General features: G+C 46.1%; 1 protein-coding gene across 1 annotated transcript in view; it reads left to right on the top strand.

Moving 5' to 3' along the window:
- Positions 1 to 22,072, top strand: part of LOC310864592 (uncharacterized protein) — a 126,259-nt gene extending 104,187 nt beyond the window's left edge. The window contains 6 exon segments of the mRNA XM_083773281.1: positions 9,554 to 11,711; positions 11,925 to 12,619; positions 13,289 to 13,815; positions 16,612 to 18,579; positions 19,011 to 19,225; positions 19,466 to 22,072. Of these exon segments, the coding sequence (XP_083629407.1) occupies positions 9,554 to 11,711; positions 11,925 to 12,619; positions 13,289 to 13,815; positions 16,612 to 18,579; positions 19,011 to 19,225; positions 19,466 to 20,178 (6,276 nt within the window). The 3' untranslated portion in view covers positions 20,179 to 22,072.
- Positions 22,073 to 22,799: the final 727 nt, after the last annotated feature.

Here is a 22,799-nt window from a genome sequence, read left to right as displayed (position 1 = left end):
GTCTACTGTACACACTGACATGGTAATACTGCAGTCTACTGTACACACTGACATGGTAATACTACAGTCTACTGTACACACTGACATGGTAATACTACAGTCTACTGTACACACTGACATGGTAATACTACAGTACTGTACACACTGACATGGTAATACTACAGTCTACTGTACACACTGACATGGTAATACTGCAGTCTACTGTACACACTGACATGGTAATACTGCAGTCTACTGTACACACTGACATGGTAATACTGCAGTCTACTGTACACACTGACATGGTAATACTGCAGTCTACTGTACACACTGACATGGTAATACTGCAGTCTACTGTACACACTGACATGGTAATACTGCAGTCTACTGTACACACTGACATGGTAATACTACAGTCTACTGTACACACTGACATGGTAATACTGCAGTCTACTGTACACACTGACATGGTAATACTGCAGTCTACTGTACACACTGACATGGTAAATAAATACTGCAGTCTACTGTACACACTGACATGGTAATACTACAGTCTACTGTACACACTGACATGGTAATACTACAGTCTACTGTACACACTGACATGGTAATACTACAGTCTACTGTACACACTGACATGGTAATACTACAGTCTACTGTACACACTGACATGGTAATACTGCAGTCTACTGTACACACTGACATGGTAATACTGCAGTCTACTGTACACACTGACATGGTAATACTGCAGTCTACTGTACACACTGACATGGTAATACTACAGTCTACTGTACACACTGACATGGTAATACTGCAGTCTACTGTACACACTGACATGGTAATACTACAGTCTACTGTACACACTGACATGGTAATACTACAGTCTACTGTACACACTGACATGGTAATACTGCAGTCTACTGTACACACTGACATGGTAATACTGCAGTCTACTGTACACACTGACATGGTAATACTGCAGTCTACTGTACACACTGACATGGTAATACTGCAGTCTACTGTACACACTGACATGGTAATACTGCAGTCTACTGTACACACTGACATGGTAATACTGCAGTCTACTGTACACACTGACATGGTAAATAAATACTGCAGTCTACTGTACACACTGACATGGTAATACTGCAGTCTACTGTACACACTGACATGGTAATACTGCAGTCTACTGTACACACTGACATGGTAATACTACAGTCTACTGTACACACTGACATGGTAATACTGCAGTCTACTGTACACACTGACATGGTAATACTACAGTCTACTGTACACACTGACATGGTAATACTACAGTCTACTGTACACACTGACATGGTAATACTGCAGTCTACTGTACACACTGACATGGTAATACTGCAGTGTACTGTACACACTGACATGGTAATACTGCAGTCTACTGTACACACTGACATGGTAATACTGCAGTCTACTGTACACACTGACATGGTAATACTACAGTCTACTGTACACACTGACATGGTAAATACTGCAGTCTACTGTACACACTGACATGGTAATACTGCAGTCTACTGTACACACTGACATGGTAATACTGCAGTCTACTGTACACACTGACATGGTAATACTGCAGTCTACTGTACACACTGACATGGTAATACTGCAGTCTACTGTACACACTGACATGGTAAATACTGCAGTCTACTGTACACACTGACATGGTAAATAAATACTGCAGTCTACTGTACACACTGACATGGTAATACTGCAGTCTACTGTACACACTGACATGGTAAATACTACAGTCTACTGTACACACTGACATGGTAATACTGCAGTCTACTGTACACACTGACATGGTAATACTGCAGTCTACTGTACACACTGACATGGTAATACTGCAGTCTACTGTACACACTGACATGGTAATACTGCAGTCTACTGTACACACTGACGTGGTAATACTGCAGTGTACTGTACACACTGACATGGTAAATACTGCAGTCTACTGTACACACTGACATGGTAAATACTACAGTCTACTGTACACACTGACATGGTAATACTACAGTCTACTGTACACACTGACATGGTAAATAAATACTGCAGTCTACTGTACACACTGACATGGTAATACTGCAGTCTACTGTACACACTGACATGGTAATACTGCAGTCTACTGTACACACTGACATGGTAATACTACAGTCTACTGTACACACTGACATGGTAATACTGCAGTCTACTGTACACACTGACATGGTAATACTGCAGTCTACTGTACACACTGACATGGTAAATACTACAGTCTACTGTACACACTGACATGGTAATACTACAGTCTACTGTACACACTGACATGGTAAATACTACAGTCTACTGTACACACTGACATGGTAATACTACAGTCTACTGTACACACTGACATGGTAATACTGCAGTCTACTGTACACACTGACATGGTAAATACTACAGTCTACTGTACACACTGACATGGTAAATAAATACTGCAGTCTACTGTACACACTGACATGGTAATACTGCAGTCTACTGTACACACTGACATGGTAATACTGCAGTCTACTGTACACACTGACATGGTAATACTACAGTCTACTGTACACACTGACATGGTAATACTGCAGTCTACTGTACACACTGACATGGTAATACTGCAGTCTACTGTACACACTGACATGGTAAATACTGCAGTCTACTGTACACACTGACATGGTAAATACTACAGTCTACTGTACACACTGACATGGTAATACTGCAGTCTACTGTACACACTGACATGGTAATACTGCAGTCTACTGTACACACTGACATGGTAATACTGCAGTCTACTGTACACACTGACATGGTAATACTACAGTCTACTGTACACACTGACATGGTAATACTGCAGTCTACTGTACACACTGACATGGTAATACTGCAGTCTACTGTACACACTGACATGGTAATACTACAGTCTACTGTACACACTGACATGGTAATACTGCAGTCTACTGTACACACTGACATGGTAATACTACAGTCTACTGTACACACTGACATGGTAAATACTGCAGTCTACTGTACACACTGACATGGTAAATAAATACTGCAGTCTACTGTACACACTGACATGGTAATACTGCAGTCTACTGTACACACTGACATGGTAAATACTGCAGTCTACTGTACACACTGACATGGTAATACTACAGTCTACTGTACACACTGACATGGTAATACTGCAGTCTACTGTACACACTGACATGGTAATACTGCAGTCTACTGTACACACTGACATGGTAATACTACAGTCTACTGTACACACTGACATGGTAATACTGCAGTCTACTGTACACACTGACATGGTAATACTGCAGTCTACTGTACACACTGACATGGTAAATAAATACTGCAGTCTACTGTACACACTGACATGGTAAATACTACAGTCTACTGTACACACTGACATGGTAAATACTACAGTCTACTGTACACACTGACATGGTAATACTGCAGTCTACTGTACACACTGACATGGTAAATACTGCAGTCTACTGTACACACTGACATGGTAAATAAATACTGCAGTCTACTGTACACACTGACATGGTAAATACTGCAGTCTACTGTACACACTGACATGGTAATACTACAGTCTACTGTACACACTGACATGGTAATACTGCAGTCTACTGTACACACTGACATGGTAATACTGCAGTCTACTGTACACACTGACATGGTAATACTGCAGTCTACTGTACACACTGACATGGTAATACTGCAGTCTACTGTACACACTGACATGGTAATACTGCAGTCTACTGTACACACTGACATGGTAATACTGCAGTCTACTGTACACACTGACATGGTAAATACTACAGTCTACTGTACACACTGACATGGTAATACTGCAGTCTACTGTACACACTGACATGGTAATACTGCAGTCTACTGTACACACTGACATGGTAATACTGCAGTCTACTGTACACACTGACATGGTAATACTACAGTCTACTGTACACACTGACATGGTAATACTGCAGTCTACTGTACACACTGACATGGTAATACTGCAGTCTACTGTACACACTGACATGGTAAATACTGCAGTCTACTGTACACACTGACATGGTAAATACTACAGTCTACTGTACACACTGACATGGTAATACTGCAGTCTACTGTACACACTGACATGGTAATACTGCAGTCTACTGTACACACTGACATGGTAATACTGCAGTCTACTGTACACACTGACATGGTAATACTACAGTCTACTGTACACACTGACATGGTAATACTGCAGTCTACTGTACACACTGACATGGTAATACTGCAGTCTACTGTACACACTGACATGGTAATACTACAGTCTACTGTACACACTGACATGGTAATACTGCAGTCTACTGTACACACTGACATGGTAATACTACAGTCTACTGTACACACTGACATGGTAAATACTGCAGTCTACTGTACACACTGACATGGTAAATAAATACTGCAGTCTACTGTACACACTGACATGGTAATACTGCAGTCTACTGTACACACTGACATGGTAAATACTGCAGTCTACTGTACACACTGACATGGTAATACTACAGTCTACTGTACACACTGACATGGTAATACTGCAGTCTACTGTACACACTGACATGGTAATACTGCAGTCTACTGTACACACTGACATGGTAAATAAATACTGCAGTCTACTGTACACACTGACATGGTAAATACTACAGTCTACTGTACACACTGACATGGTAAATACTACAGTCTACTGTACACACTGACATGGTAATACTGCAGTCTACTGTACACACTGACATGGTAAATACTGCAGTCTACTGTACACACTGACATGGTAAATAAATACTGCAGTCTACTGTACACACTGACATGGTAATACTACAGTCTACTGTACACACTGACATGGTAATACTGCAGTCTACTGTACACACTGACATGGTAAATACTGCAGTCTACTGTACACACTGACATGGTAATACTGCAGTCTACTGTACACTCTGACATGGTAAATACTGCAGTCTACTGTACACACTGACATGGTAATACTACAGTCTACTGTACACACTGACATGGTAATACTGCAGTCTACTGTACACACTGACATGGTAATACTGCAGTCTACTGTACACACTGACATGGTAATACTGCAGTCTACTGTACACACTGACATGGTAATACTGCAGTCTACTGTACACACTGACATGGTAATACTGCAGTCTACTGTACACACTGACATGGTAATACTACAGTCTACTGTACACACTGACATGGTAATACTGCAGTCTACTGTACACACTGACATGGTAATACTGCAGTCTACTGTACACACTGACATGGTAATACTGCAGTCTACTGTACACACTGACATGGTAATACTGCAGTCTACTGTACACACTGACATGGTAATACTACAGTCTACTGTACACACTGACATGGTAAATACTGCAGTCTACTGTACACACTGACATGGTAATACTGCAGTCTACTGTACACACTGACATGGTAATACTGCAGTCTACTGTACACACTGACATGGTAATACTGCAGTCTACTGTACACACTGACATGGTAAATAAATACTGCAGTCTACTGTACACACTGACATGGTAAATAAATACTGCAGTCTACTGTACACACTGACATGGTAATACTGCAGTCTACTGTACACACTGACATGGTAATACTACAGTCTACTGTACACACTGACATGGTAAATACTACAGTCTACTGTACACACTGACATGGTAAATACTGCAGTCTACTGTACACACTGACATGGTAAATACTGCAGTCTACTGTACACACTGACATGGTAATACTGCAGTCTACTGTACACACTGACATGGTAATACTACAGTCTACTGTACACACTGACATGGTAATACTGCAGTCTACTGTACACACTGACATGGTAAATACTGCAGTCTACTGTACACACTGACATGGTAATACTGCAGTCTACTGTACACTCTGACATGGTAAATACTGCAGTCTACTGTACACACTGACATGGTAATACTACAGTCTACTGTACACACTGACATGGTAATACTGCAGTCTACTGTACACACTGACATGGTAATACTGCAGTCTACTGTACACACTGACATGGTAATACTGCAGTCTACTGTACACACTGACATGGTAATACTGCAGTCTACTGTACACACTGACATGGTAATACTGCAGTCTACTGTACACACTGACATGGTAATACTACAGTCTACTGTACACACTGACATGGTAATACTGCAGTCTACTGTACACACTGACATGGTAATACTGCAGTCTACTGTACACACTGACATGGTAATACTGCAGTCTACTGTACACACTGACATGGTAATACTGCAGTCTACTGTACACACTGACATGGTAATACTACAGTCTACTGTACACACTGACATGGTAAATACTGCAGTCTACTGTACACACTGACATGGTAATACTGCAGTCTACTGTACACACTGACATGGTAATACTGCAGTCTACTGTACACACTGACATGGTAATACTGCAGTCTACTGTACACACTGACATGGTAATACTACAGTCTACTGTACACACTGACATGGTAAATAAATACTGCAGTCTACTGTACACACTGACATGGTAAATAAATACTGCAGTCTACTGTACACACTGACATGGTAATACTACAGTCTACTGTACACACTGACATGGTAATACTGCAGTCTACTGTACACACTGACATGGTAATACTGCAGTCTACTGTACACACTGACATGGTAATACTACAGTCTACTGTACACACTGACATGGTAATACTGCAGTCTACTGTACACACTGACATGGTAATACTGCAGTCTACTGTACACACTGACATGGTAATACTACAGTCTACTGTACACACTGACATGGTAATACTGCAGTCTACTGTACACACTGACATGGTAATACTGCAGTCTACTGTACACACTGACATGGTAATACTGCAGTCTACTGTACACACTGACATGGTAATACTGCAGTCTACTGTACACACTGACATGGTAATACTACAGTCTACTGTACACACTGACATGGTAATACTGCAGTCTACTGTACACACTGACATGGTAATACTGCAGTCTACTGTACACACTGACATGGTAAATACTACAGTCTACTGTACACACTGACATGGTAATACTGCAGTCTACTGTACACACTGACATGGTAATACTGCAGTCTACTGTACACACTGACATGGTAAATACTGCAGTCTACTGTACACACTGACATGGTAATACTGCAGTCTACTGTACACACTGACATGGTAAATACTGCAGTCTACTGTACACACTGACATGGTAAATACTGCAGTCTACTGTACACACTGACATGGTAAATACTGCAGTCTACTGTACACACTGACATGGTAATACTGCAGTCTACTGTACACACTGACATGGTAATACTACAGTCTACTGTACACACTGACATGGTAATACTACAGTCTACTGTACACACTGACATGGTAATACTGCAGTCTACTGTACACACTGACATGGTAATACTGCAGTCTACTGTACACACTGACATGGTAAATACTGCAGTCTACTGTACACACTGACATGGTAATACTGCAGTCTACTGTACACTCTGACATGGTAAATACTGCAGTCTACTGTACACACTGACATGGTAATACTGCAGTCTACTGTACACACTGACATGGTAATACTACAGTCTACTGTACACTCTGACATGGTAAATACTGCAGTCTACTGTACACACTGACATGGTAATACTGCAGTCTACTGTACACACTGACATGGTAATACTGCAGTCTACTGTACACACTGACATGGTAAATAAATACTGCAGTCTACTGTACACACTGACATGGTAATACTACAGTCTACTGTACACACTGACATGGTAATACTGCAGTCTACTGTACACACTGACATGGTAATACTGCAGTCTACTGTACACACTGACATGGTAATACTGCAGTCTACTGTACACACTGACATGGTAATACTGCAGTCTACTGTACACACTGACATGGTAATACTGCAGTCTACTGTACACACTGACATGGTAATACTGCAGTCTACTGTACACACTGACATGGTAATACTACAGTCTACTGTACACACTGACATGGTAAATAAATACTGCAGTCTACTGTACACACTGACATGGTAATACTACAGTCTACTGTACACACTGACATGGTAATACTACAGTCTACTGTACACACTGACATGGTAATACTGCAGTCTACTGTACACACTGACATGGTAAATACTGCAGTCTACTGTACACACTGACATGGTAATACTGCAGTCTACTGTACACACTGACATGGTAATACTGCAGTCTACTGTACACACTGACATGGTAAATACTGCAGTCTACTGTACACACTGACATGGTAAATACTGCAGTCTACTGTACACACTGACATGGTAAATACTGCAGTCTACTGTACACACTGACATGGTAATACTGCAGTCTACTGTACACACTGACATGGTAATACTGCAGTCTACTGTACACACTGACATGGTAATACTGCAGTCTACTGTACACACTGACATGGTAATACTGCAGTCTACTGTACACACTGACATGGTAATACTACAGTCTACTGTACACACTGACATGGTAATACTGCAGTCTACTGTACACACTGACATGGTAAATACTGCAGTCTACTGTACACACTGACATGGTAATACTGCAGTCTACTGTACACACTGACATGGTAATACTGCAGTCTACTGTACACACTGACATGGTAATACTACAGTCTACTGTACACACTGACATGGTAATACTGCAGTCTACTGTACACACTGACATTGTAATACTGCAGTCTACTGTACACACTGACATGGTAATACTGCAGTCTACTGTACACACTGACATGGTAATACTGCAGTCTACTGTACACACTGACATGGTAAATAAATACTACAGTCTACTGTACACACTGACATGGTAATACTGCAGTCTACTGTACACACTGACATGGTAATACTGCAGTCTACTGTACACACTGACATGGTAATACTGCAGTCTACTGTACACACTGACATGGTAAATACTGCAGTCTACTGTACACACTGACATGGTAAATAAATACTACAGTCTACTGTACACACTGACATGGTAATACTACCGTCTACTGTACACACTGACATGGTAATACTGCAGTCTACTGTACACACTGACATGGTAATACTACCGTCTACTGTACACACTGACATGGTAAATACTGCAGTCTACTGTACACACTGACATGGTAATACTGCAGTCTACTGTACACACTGACATGGTAAATAAATACTGCACTCTAAGGTCGTAGCTTTACTAGTTCTCTGTATGTTCCTCTGTTGAATGGGAGCCTGCTATGTAAATAAATAATATCATTTTCGCTCGTCACCGAAACATTGTGGAAAAGCCTATTCTCCGTGCTGAGAAAATGACAAAATCCACTTTTTAGACAGAAAATACAATAATTGCCCAGAACGCATAAGGTTTTATTCACTATAACAGACCTGGTTTCATTCCTCTCTCCCAACAGGAAGCGGCCCTAGATCCATCCATGCAGAGCCAGCCACCAGAAGTCCCTCCTACCCCTCCATCCGACCAATCCAATTTCACCTGCCCCCTGCCCCCGGCCGCCTGCCCCGCCCACACACAGCAACCAGGACAAGATGGAGGTCAGCTCCCTGGCCAGACCGCCGAGGAGGGAGAAGAACCGGACTTGCCCGCCGACAAGGACCATGAAGTGCTGAAACAGGCGGCGGTGCCGGGTGAACGAGAAGAGAGAGGAGGAGGAGAGATGCAGGGAGGAGAGGACGAAGACACAATGCCGCTTTCGCCTCTCCTCCCCTCCTCCTGCGTCGCTCCTGATCCCTCCATCCTGGGGGAAATGGAGAAGGAGCGAGAGCCCCCCCCGAGCGAACTCCTCCCCAGGGGAGAAGAGAGCGCTGAGGAGGATTGCGGCGGGGTTTCCCCTGAGGACCACTGTGCGCCGTCCGGTCCGAACCTGAGCCCCCGTCTGCCCCCCAGGTCGGACCTGAGCCCCCGTCTGCCCCCTAGGTCGGACCTGAGCCCCCGTCTGCCCCCCAGGCCGGACCTGAGCCCACGACTGCCCCCTAGGCCGGACCTCCACCTCAACAAGAGCGACAAGGCCATCATCCAGAAGATCAGGAGCTATTACGAGGCCGCAGCCGAGGAGGTCAGGGACCAGACGGAGGATGGGGAGGAAGAGGGGGGAGGGGCCGAGGAGGCGGTGACGCCGACGGCGACGCGGCGCAATAGTTTCTCCCAAATCCCTTCTGGCTTGGTGAGGGAGTCTGTGTCTCGCTTCAACCCACACATCCACCAGGGGGAGCCAGAGGCTGGACGAGGAGAAGGGTGCGGCTGGAGGGATGAAAGGCTGGATGGAGTCAGCGAAGGAGAGACGGACAAGCCCTTCAAACGCAGCAATCCGGCCTCTGTCATGTCCTCTGACGGACAGGACTGCACCCAGGGACAAACGGACAGACAAACAAGGCTATCACAATCCTCATCCTCCACTGACACCCAGTGCGGGGAGAGTCTAAAGGAAGCAGGTTCAAATCTAGAGCAAAACCTCAACAACTCTGGCAGAGATGAAGAGAATGGCGATGTATTCGAGGACAATACAGCGGAGATGACAGAGATAGTGAAGGGAGGCTGGGAGGAGAGTGATCCTGACAGCGGCGTTGTTGTGACCGACATGGAGGTAGAAACATCAGCAAGCTCCGTCGACCACAGAGATAGATTCCCCGCTACCAAAGACGACCAGCAGAGGTCTGAATCCACCAAAAGCAGCACGGGACACAAACCCACCATGAACGGAGTCTGCGGAGCGAGTCGCACTGCAGAAGAAATCAAAGAGGTCCGTAAAGAACACAGCATGGATCTAAGCACCGACAGCCAACTCCAGCAAATTGATACCAGAACCCAGTCCAGCTGGAATAAATCCAGAACCAAAGACCGAAGCAGCAAAACCATTGACCTCAGGGTGAACCCGGAGGGTCTGCCCGGCCAGTCCAGGGTGGGTCGCTGGGCCCGCCACTCCAGGATCGTCTCTGCAAACCGGACCTTGTTCGAGGGTATCGGATCAGACGTAGCCGGTATCGGGCTGTTCGAAGCGGGGCCGGTGGTGGAGAACTCGGAACGGATCCTGAGCAAGGTCCAAACGCTGGCTCAGATGTACAGCACTAAAGCTGACATATTGAAGGTCCCGCTGCATCAGAAACGGGCCTGTGTCGGACGGAACCAGTCCTGGACTTCTAGCAAGTTGGTCGGAGGGAATCAGGTCCAAAACGAGGCACAGGCTCATTATCAATACCAGACCCCCACCCAGGCAAAGTCTAGGCAGCGTGCAAGATACCAGAGTCAGAACCAAAGCAGCGCCATCAACGGCAGCCAGGAAACGCAGTCCCGGATGACAGCGAGATCACCTCGCTTGGAGACCAAATTGGATCAAACTCAGCGTCACGCAAAGTCCAAAAGATATCTGCCAGGAACTCCTCCTGGTCAGAACAAATACCCAGACTCTCAGTGTCACATCCTAAACCGAACCGTCTCAAAGACACAGAACCAAAGTGACAGCCAGACTGGGTCTGACAGCCATGGAAGCCTGAACCAGGACAGAAGCATGAAGGAAGACGAGAGGGTGATAAGAAGGGCAGTAAGCCTGTCAAATGGTATGTTTAGTTCCGGTGATGTTTCAGAGTTTTAAAGCACTGGTTTTCAATGTTTTGGGGCCCAAGGCACACCTTCCAGCATTTGTAGCTTTTGAATTTGAGTCATGTGTACATCATTTATGTTTACATTATTTATACATCCTTGAAAAGAAAGTATAACAAATTAATTGGACAGACATCTGAGTTTCTTGTTGTGTGTTACATTCCCTTCAGATTTCCAGGAGGGCGTCGTCATTCCCTGTGAGCCTCTTGTTTTTGGCCATGCGTTGGTCACAGAGCAGATGGCTCCTACAAGCCACCAGCAGGTGAATGGATACACCCTCCTCTCCAGACCCAGGGACTTCGTCTCTGCTCTGCCCCAGGAACCAACCACCAAGCATGGCTCTGTCTCCAGCAACGCCTCCTCCACTTCCACCAGCCCCAGAGCAAATACCCCCACGCTCCTATGGGATCAAGAGTCCAACGTGGCCTCAGATAGGAGCCACGTATCTGAGCACTCCTCCAACGAGCCCCCCTCCACTTCCACGCCAGCGCAGGGGGAGCACCTCTCAGCCCTGCCCGAAGATGGCAGCCTTGGACTGGGCTGTGCTTTTAGTGGCGGCCCTGTGACTTCCAACGATATCCAGGATGACTGTTGCTCCCTCCCCGTGCAGAACGATGGCTTGCCCGCAAACGGAAGCTTGGAGCTGGGGTACAGCTGCAGCGAAGACCCCCTGTCCTCTTCCAAGCCCTCCATAGGGTCACACACACCTCTCCAAAATGCAGATGTAACAGTAGACGGTGCCGGAGAACAACAGGACGAGCATGTACAAGTTACCCAGAGCAGCCCAGATTTGCAGGAACTCCAACAGCATACAGTTCAAACTGAACCTGAACATGTGTCTACAGCGCCTCCTGGAGGTCCAGAGGTGAGAGACAGTGTAGCATCCAGTCAGACACTGCAGGCACCCAATGACAACGACATTGATTTATCTCAGTCTCTTTTTACATCTACAGCTTTATACATGATTTATAGTTGTTAACTCACTCTGAAGATCTCTTTTTTTAATATCAATAATTACACAACTGTGTTTTGTACGCACTCGTAACACTCCTGTTGCGGTGTGGTGAAAAAAGCAAATGATTTATAGTTGTTAACTCACTCTGCGCAGAGATCACCTTTTGACGCCTTCTGGTTAAAACGCCCATGGCACCAAGATCTATTTTTTTTAATATCAATTGATTACGGTTCACAACTGTGTTCTGTACGCACTCGTAACACTCCTGTTGCGGTGTGATGAAAAAAAAACAAAGAAAAGAACAACGGAAATGAGAATTCCGCTGGCTTATGCTGTCGATAGGAACACAGTTTTTAGAATCGTAATATCTCGGAAATCTTCTTTATGGACCAAAACAAACATGATTTGCGGGTCATTTCTCTAAATGATATAATCCTCGGTTATAAAATGTCTGAATTAAATAACATTCACGGGACGTGTTACGTTACATAGTGATTTTTCACTTTCACTTTCACTTCTGGGTAAATCGGCTTTCAAACTAAGGCGTTATGAGTTAATATAATCTTTTTTACCCTTCAGATCTACAAAGCTGTGGACCCAGGCCTGGCCCAGAGGGAAGCCCCCTGCCTGGGGGAGACAGGAGGCTCCGTTAGGGAGGCCTCTGGGAGTCTAGACCAGGTTTGGCTGAATGGGGGCGAGGGTGACGAGGGCGCCCCTCTGTCACAGACCAGGACGTCTGCGTGTGACTCAATCCCTCCTGTTCAGATGAATTACGAGATCACAGAAACGCTGGTGTTCACGTCCCCTTCCCCAACACAGTCCTCCGACACAAACTTTGAAGCGACAGCCGTTTGCAGTCAGAGCGTCACAGCGTTGGCCTCGATGGGATCCAAAGCCAGCGAGAGGGCCGCGTCCCGCACCTGGTCTTCGGTTCCAACCCCAAGTCATACCCCGACTCCCACTCCTACCGCTCCACCACCGGCCCAGGCTGTGGACTGTCTACCAACATTCACCAGCCAGAGGCCAGACAACTTGCCCACCACCACCACAAGCACATGGGCTCTGACTGCCTGGGACTCAACCCACATGATATCAACTGAACAAAGGTTTGTCTTAAAGGAGCACTTGAACCATTTTCAAACTAATCTTCCTATTATTGGTCCTCATTAACTCATCAATTCACTGTCAGATTTATTTCGCTCCCTGTTGTCCCCTTGCCAGGCTTTACCTTTTCAAGACATTAGTAAGGGCATTTTATCAGGTATTTGACCAATCTGGGAACTAAATCGTTACCAAGAAATGTCTTCACCAATGTGTTTCTAAAGGTGTCTAAAAGTTTGAAATTCAACTCCCGTGGGAAATTAGAGTTATTACCATAATATGTGACCATACCATTAACATCCTATATAAGGCAAAAAAGAATTTCATCATTCTTTAAGTAGCATGTGACATATGAAACTAGTATAGGGGGTTTTCATGATTCTGAATCCATTCCAAGCATTAGTTTTGCACAAAAAACACTCATTGGGCTAAATTCGGCCATTGTGTTGACCTCATCACATTTGTGATAACGGCTATGGCTGTTTTCCTCCCAAGTGTCATGCACTCTAGGGCAATACATGCCAAAAAGGGAGTCCACACACAAGGCGTTTGCCTTGTGTGTGGACTCCCTTTTATATTATATATGTATTATTCTAAAATTAAAATCAGTTAAGCAATAATCAAATAAACTGGTATGAGATGTGACAATGTCAGTAATCAGTCATGTATGCAGTGTATGGATGTATGGAGTGTGCTGTGTGTGAGTGTTGTAAAAGGTGTGCAACTGCTTGGAAGGAACGTAAGAGAGCTGGCTTGAGAGCATGGAAGGAGAGGCCCTTATATACTCTCCCAGACCACACCCCACTCAGGTGTACACAGTTGGCCTGACGGCCTGCTCCACTCTGCCCTAATCACCCAGGCTGCCGGATATCCTGCTGTGCAGAGGCAGAGGGGGCAGGGCCGTCACACAAGGAGTGTTTTTTGTGCAAAACTAATGGTAATTATTTTCACCTGACAGGGGGGAGTTTCCCCGGTTAGACGGAACACGTTATTTCAACCAGTTCATTTCCCCTCCATCAGGCGCCCTGGCTGGCCAGGGGGAGGCAGTTTTAGAGACTAAAGGCTCATACATAGTCTGGATTTACGGTGGTGGGGTGACCACCGAAGTACAACATGACGTCACGAGCCGCGGTGAAGAGCAAACCACCGCCACCGCTCCAGCCCTTCTCTCTGTTTTTACTCACAATTTACAATTTACAATTTAGGCATTTAGCAGACGCTCTTAATCCAGAGCGATTTACAATAATCAAGAACAAAAGCATGGGAATACATCACAAAAGCATTTATCATAAAACATGCGTAAGCTAAGAAAGTAACAGTGGAATATCTATATTATGAGACTATACATACTATATACTGTATATAAACTATACATATAAACTGACTATACATACTATACATATAAACTATATATATACTACTATGCTATACATATGTACTATGGCGGGCTATGACTATATACAATGCAATTATAGTGCAATGCACTTGCAATGCAATTATAGTGCCGTCTACATAACATGCTATAAGTCTGTATACCACCACCGCTCAACGTTATTTCAGCTCCGGTGGTCAGCTCACCACCGGAGCGGTGGTCAACTCCCCACCGAAAATCCAGACTATGAATAGGCCTTCAGATTACTGCATGTTTTTTGTGAGGGTAACTTTGATGATGGAGAGGGCCACTATATATTTCCACACTCACTCAAGAGGGCCACATTATATATACAGTACAGTCAGTCAGGCAGAAAGATCTTATCTCTGAATTTTTACTTTTTTCGTAATATTAATGCCTGACGCGTTTTGCTATTATTTAAAAAAGTTTATTTTTTATTTAATTTCAAATTCATTTAGTTTAGCCTACTTATGTTAACTTTATAAACTTAAATACAAATACAGTGGACATAAAAAAGACAATATTTGAATACTATAGTATAGACTTTAATTGTTCAATTAAAGCGGGTCATGTTTGCACATTTGGAAATGTCACAGCTGAAATCAATAACCGATATTATACCCTGCCGGCCGCAATAAGTGAACGTGTGGCCTCCGGGCCATGTTGTAGGCCTAGGGGACACGGGGAGAACAAACCTTTTATTGCGGTCGATCGTCAACATAAAAGAAACAATCCATTTGGAGCAAGCATTCTCTGAAAGTATGTGTATCCAAGAATGATCCGTTACCAAACTCAGTTTATGCACCTCTTATCTTTTGCCATCCATAATTACAGTGAAGAATCACACAGCAGCTGGCAACACTAAATCACTAAATCACTGACATTATCTTGCCTCCGGACTGATTCCCTTTAATATGTACGTGTTGTCACTACAAAGGTTACCACAACGTTGTATTCACTACTATGTTCCAAAATGTTCCTCCTTCCTTTACTTTTACTTGTATTATTTTTATTATTGTCTCCACCAGGCCGAAAGCATGGTGAGAGAGTACGTTTTGCACTCCGTCCGTGTGTGTGTCCGTCCGTCCATCTATCCGTCTGTGTACAGCTAATCTCCGGCTCTGATAACCCGGTCGATGCCAAATTTTGCACACACACACTCCCTGGATGCCAACGATGAACCTCTGCCCCAAACTTTCCAGAACGGCCTGTTATAGCTCCACCAGGAAAAACACATTTATTGATATTACTCCTCCAGATTCTGTCCAAAGATCCTGCAAATCGTTACACACTATCTCTATAGTCATGTGTTCAAGCCGGATATGTCCAATATTTCATATTCCATTTGCCCTGCAGCATAAGGACACTAACAGGGTGCGTGTGATTAATTCCTTCCTCTCTCCTTCAGCTCCACAGAACCAGACCACAGAGTAGCAGAATTCCACCACCAAGGTTCCCGTTCCTCCTCCTCAGTGGGTCGGTTCTCCTCCAGACCGTCTCCAGAGAGACCTCCCCCGGCCGCTGTCCCCCCAGGCCCGCCAGCAGACGTCCCTCAGCCCCCCTCCGCTTTCCGCCCGAGCCTCAGGCGTCGCTCCCCTTCTCCCGTTCGAGCCTTCCCCATTGACTCCATGCCGGCTCCTACCTGCTCCTCCCCGCCTCCTCCCACCTCCGCTCCGTCCTCCTGCTCCTTCTCATCCCCTCGAGGATTCACCTCCTCCCCTACAGCCATGTCCAGAGGGCCTCCTTGTTTCTCCCCTCCTCCCGCCGCCTCCTGCAGAAGGAGCTCGTCCATGAGGAGCCTCCCTCCGTCCTCTCCCACCCCCTCCTCCTCCTCGGCTTTCGCTCGCTCCTCCTTCCAAACCTCCAGGTCCTCCTCGGTGAGGTCAGCCCCTCCTTCGCCACCACCCACCCTTCCTTTCTCCTCTACTCATCCTCGCGGCCTCCCCACCTCCTCTCCCTCTCCTTCTGCCACCTCCTCCTCTGCGTTCACCAGGTCTCTAGCCGCCTCCTGTATCAGCCAGTCCATCAGTCAGAGCATGGCTAAAAAGAGCACCACTGCCCAGCAACAAGGCACATCCCAGACGACAGGCGACCAATCGTCCTCCTCCAATTTGCCCTCCCACGTACGTCTGCGCTCTCCTTCACCTAAAGTGGCGACCAGCCAGCGTACGTCCGCCGTAGCTGCTCAGAGCACTGGCCATGCCCAGCCGGGAGGCAACGGTGGTGACGGACACCGGCAGCCCAGGTGTCCCCCAACCTCCTCTCCTCTCCGCTCCTCTTGTCCGTCTCCGTTCCCGGTGGAGTCACCGACTCCCTATCGCTCCCAGCGCTCCCCATCCCCCTCGGTGCCCCTCCAACAGTACCAGCCTCCCCGCCCTGGGTCCTCCTACTACCCCGGGCCCTCTCCCTCCTTCCTTCACTCTGCCGCCCCTGACTCGTCAAGTTTCGCCACCATCAACAACAACAACAACAACAACAACAGTGCTAACCTTGCTGCTTACGCTGCGGCTGGCAATGCAAACAATGGCATGAATAGTGTTAACAGTAACCTAGGTAACAGCGGTTGGTCAGTCGGCCCTAGGAAGCCGCCGCTAGCTAACGGCAGCACTGGCGCTAACAGTACATTCACAACCTCGACGCAGCACTCTCACGACCCATGGTCCGGATGCCACAACCGGGTGGCGCGGCCGTTCTCGGCATCGGAGCCGAGCTCACGGGTCCAGTCCCCGTCGCCATCCCCCTGCCCGTCCCCCTCCCCGTTTGCCGGCCTCCTGTGCTCCCCGCCGCCTCTCTCTCCGGCACTGCAGCGGAATTACTCCACCCCCACGGCGGGCAAACCTCCTCACCCCCGGAACGCGCGGGGGCCAGTGGGTGCCGGAACCCATAATCCCTTGGGGCTGACCTTGGAGATGCCCCGGGGCTCCTCGGGTTGTCTGAGCCCCCCCCTCCTTTCCCCGCCCCTCATCGGCACATCGGTTAACGCCTGGACCAATAGCGTGGTGGCGCCTCAGCCTCGCAACCCTCACCTCAACTCCTCTCCCTTCCCTCCCGCCTCCTTTGCCTCGCCCGCTGAGAACCACTCCTCTTTCCATACGTCCTCTTCTAATTCCTATGCCCCTGCGTCTCTGCGAGGTTCCAGAGCCTCCTCCCCGTCTCCTCCCCCTCCTCCAGGCTCCAGGTCCCCTCGTTCCTCCGAGATCACCTCCCAGGGTTCATGGGGAAGGAGTCTGACCTTCTCCCCCAGCCTGGCTGAGAGGCCCCCGAGCCCGGCCCGGAGCAACCCCAGCGCAGTGCGGCGCTCCTGGTCGGAGGGTGGGCAGAGGTCCCTCAGTTTCAGGGGAGGAGCATTGGAGGAGTCCGGTCTGCCAGGCCCCAGGTAGGCAATCGCATGATCGCAATTATTTAAGATAAATCACAATGAGTCTAGATACATCGCAATTATTCTAGATATATCACATTTCTTTTTTGCATAATCGTCAGAAATAGCAAAAAGAGATGTTCTGCGAGCTTGTAGATCAGCTATTTTGTCTATTTTTAAGTTTTAAAAGTATAAAATATATGGCCTATTTTGGCAATATATCATTCATTTATCAGTCATATACAAGTTATTTGACATATTTCTGCTATGCACTTTTAGCTTAAAAAGGCCTAAAAGGCCAACACAAATGTACTGTAATTTTCATTATGTTTAATTAAATGTTTTTCCATGTGTTAAATGTCAGACAATTAAATCATGAATCTTCATTATTTGTACGACAATTAATTGTCAACTCAAATGTTATATGATTGCGACACCCCTTGCTCCAGAAGCAGCACCTCAGCCTGCCTCCAGGGCCGGCCTCCGAGCCCCAGGTCTGGCCTCCAGTCCCCGCTCTCGCCTAGCAGGCTCAGCCCAGGGAAGGTTGCCCACGGCGAGCAGTATTTCACCAGCGGACCCTGGCCAGATGTCCGAGAGCCCCCAGTCAAATATGAAGGAGCCAACAGCCCTGTTAGAAGCATCACCTCCCCCACTCCCCTCCAAGGTTATTATACCAATTTTAATTTGTTTTTTATTTTATTTTGTATTGACTTTTTGTTTACAATTTTAGTTGATTTGCTTTTTAATTGGGTTTGTTAGTTTAGCATAGATTTAGTTGTTGAAAAGTTTTAGTGTAAGTTTTCCCATTTATAAAAGCTCACAACGTGGCGACATGTTATTATCATTATTATTAGTTTTTATTTATTTAAGTATAATAACCCTGCTTCTCTCTCCTGGCCAACAGATTGGGCAGACCCAGAGGTGGAGGAGGGCCTCTGTCGGACGCAGCTCATCTGTGCCTACGTTGCTCGACCTGCACAGAGCCCCGCCCCTCCCCCGGCCTCCCCGCACACACTCCTCGTTTCTCTTCCGCCGCAGCACCGTCAGATCGAACCGCACGTTCATCTCCATTCTCCGTTCTCCCCTCCTCAGCACCACCAGCCCGCTCCACAAACCCAGCACCACTCTCAGCACCGTCAGATCGAACCGCACATTCATCTCCATTCTCCGTTCTCCCCTCCTCAGCACCACCAGCCCGCTCCACAAACCCAGCACCACTCTCAGCACCGTCAGTTTGAACCGCACATCCAGCTGCATCCCCCCCTGCCTCAGCAGCCCTCAGAGCCCCAAGCCCAGCTCCGGAGTGCGGCCCCGTCTCCGGCGCCCTCCTCCTCCGAGTGGAGGGCGGCGGGCTCCGCCCAGCGGTCCAGCTACGCCACCACGGTCAACCTGCAGATCGCGGGGAGCGGCCGCATCACCTCGTTCAGCACGGCCCAGGTCAGCCTGACTCAGACGCTGCAGGGCGGAGCGGGGGGAGGCGGCGGGCTGGAGGGCCAGGGTCACAGAGGGAGGAGGGTCAGCGTCAATGGACTGCTGCACCTCCCCGCAACTCCCTCTCCTCCCCCTACTCCTCCTCCTCATCCCACCCTCTTTCAGCAGAACTGCAGGAGACTGTGAGAGGGAGCGAGCAGGATGAATAGGAAAGTAGTGATCAATGCAGACAATCATGTGTATTGGTACAGACGATCAGCTTGTGTAGTGATATAGACGATCAGCTTGTGTAGTGATACAGATGAGCTGTGGTAGTGAAGGTGGGTCCAAAGGAGAGGTGGAGACCATTGATGGACACAAAAGAAAGGTGCTGCATACAGCAGGAATTAAGTCTTTTTGTAGGCCAACCCAGCGATTTGCAGGGACATTTTAAGAAAATAATATCCATATTAAACAATTTAACGCTTTTAAAATCAAGACCCGTTTTGTTCAGCAAGATAACATCCACACATAAACACTTTTTTATTTACTATTTTTGAAACGGACACCTTCAAAATATATGGATATTAACAGGTGTAATTTGCGTATGTCCTAGAACAACGTGTGAAACGCTCTTGTGAAGCTTATGTAAATCACAGACCTTATTTTCTGCATCAATAGAGAAAAGCAGTGGGAGATCTGATAAGGGAACCCATCGTTAACAGTTAACACAGTTCTGGGTTTAGGTTTTACTTCAAATTGTCAAACTCAAGAAACAAGAGTGGGATGAAATGTAGCCTGAAGGAGAGAGAGAAGAAGAGTGCAATATTGGTCAAAGGGAGACACGTTGGATTAATTTGTAAAAGATGGCAGAAGTTTGAGACAAAGCTCTACCTGGGACCTGAAAGGAACAATACATCGTAACCATTATGTGGATGGAAACAGTCTCTGGACAGTAACCTGGTGTTTAATAACGATCTGACCGTACTGTGACCAATGATACACACTGTCGGTTCCACACCTGACCAATGACCATACACACTGTCGGCTCCACACCGCCACTTGATGACACCACCTGATCAATGCATATCAAACTGGGGGGTCCTTGAAATTCAAAAAGGTTGAGAGCCACTGGTTTACTGTGAGGAAGTCCTCCTGTGCCGTCTCAACCAAACTCTACACAACTGTATGACTCTCCTCTTGGTCGGACGGGATGTGTGTGGGCTGGACAACCACACACTGTCATCCCTTAAAGAGGCCTGAACACCTGGCTGGTGCTTCATTCCATATTGTGAATGCAGACAATTACCTTCAGCAGTGACTTTTTCTTTTTACCACTTAAACCCTATATTGTATATAGCCTACTTCAGCCACCCCTCAAGGGTCTATACTACATAATACTAGGTTACTTGTTCGTCTCCTTGAGTGCCCCCCAACCAAAACTCACCAAATCCCTTCACCACTTATGAGCTTGCAGATCAGCTATTTTTGCTGAATGTTTGTCTGCTTTTGCCCGAATGATCACCTATTGCATATCCTTGCCTATTTTGACATGCCCAGAACGGGGGCACTAAAGGGTTCATGTGGTTAAAGATAAAACTCTTTTACAGACATATTTTACAGGCCTAGTTAATATGAAGTCATTGACCCATCCATCATATTTTGGAGAATAATGACATACTGTTGATGACATATTGTTACGTATACAATAAAGTAAAAAATAACCATGTACAAACCCTCTCTCTAGCCAAATCAGTGGACACGGACACACACACACACACACACACACACACACACACACACACACACACACACACACACACACACACACACACACACACACACACACACACACACACACACACACACACACACACACACACACACACACACACACACACACACACACACACACACACACACACACACACACACAATCTCTTGTCTGAACTTTTGCTGTGGAATGTACAGTATAATTCTGCAGAATCTCCATGGATTATGGAATATATATCTATTCAAAGAATGATTTGTATCATCATATCTTTATGCCAGTATCTTGGGTTGGGATTATGAACATCCCTCAGCCTGTGTGTCAATGTCATTAACCCATTCTGAACGGGCACCCATTTTGGTGTTGGCATCGTGTCGTGCTTTAGCTATTTAAAAATAGCAGATCTACAAGCTCATATCGCGCCACCGAGTGGCGCGATACGAGCTTGTAGGTCTGCTATTTTTGAAAAATCGAAGAAACTTTTAGAATCTGATCTCAGGTCAGAATGGGTTAATAATTAAACTGTCAGGATGTAATAGACATTTTTAGAATCTGATCTCAGGTCAGAATGGGTTAAAACAACCAACAGTAACTTCCAAACTGTCCAACCAGTGCTGTATGTAATCAAAGTTGCTTCATGTATAATAATAATAATAACTAGAAGTGCACTCTGTCGAGTGCATACTTGCTTGTTGCACACTAGTAGGCCATAAATGGCCTACTAGTGCGCAAGCAGAGCGCGCAAGTACTTTCGACCGCTACAAACTGTCAAATCTCAGTAATGACTACTTGTGCCTGATACGGCAGTGGTGCCAGATTACATACATGTATACAAAGGAGCATTACCTTTAATCCTCCCAACACTAAAACATTATAGTCATTACGTCACCATCGAAAACCAATTACACTCTGTCATTGGGTCCTTTAATCCACATCTTTATTACGTCATCATTGAGAGCTAGTTATACATTATACTATGTATATGTATATGTAATTTGTAAGTTGATTAGCGGTATACTGTGGTTACTTTGCGCCGTACGCACCGTCCCAACCGTCC

Source organism: Protomyctophum parallelum, assembly GCF_964188405.1.
Source record: "Protomyctophum parallelum genome assembly, chromosome: 9".
Taxonomy (NCBI): domain Eukaryota; kingdom Metazoa; phylum Chordata; class Actinopteri; order Myctophiformes; family Myctophidae; genus Protomyctophum; species Protomyctophum parallelum.
Note: the sequence above shows the minus strand (reverse complement) of the source record. Positions and strands in the feature narration are given on the sequence as shown.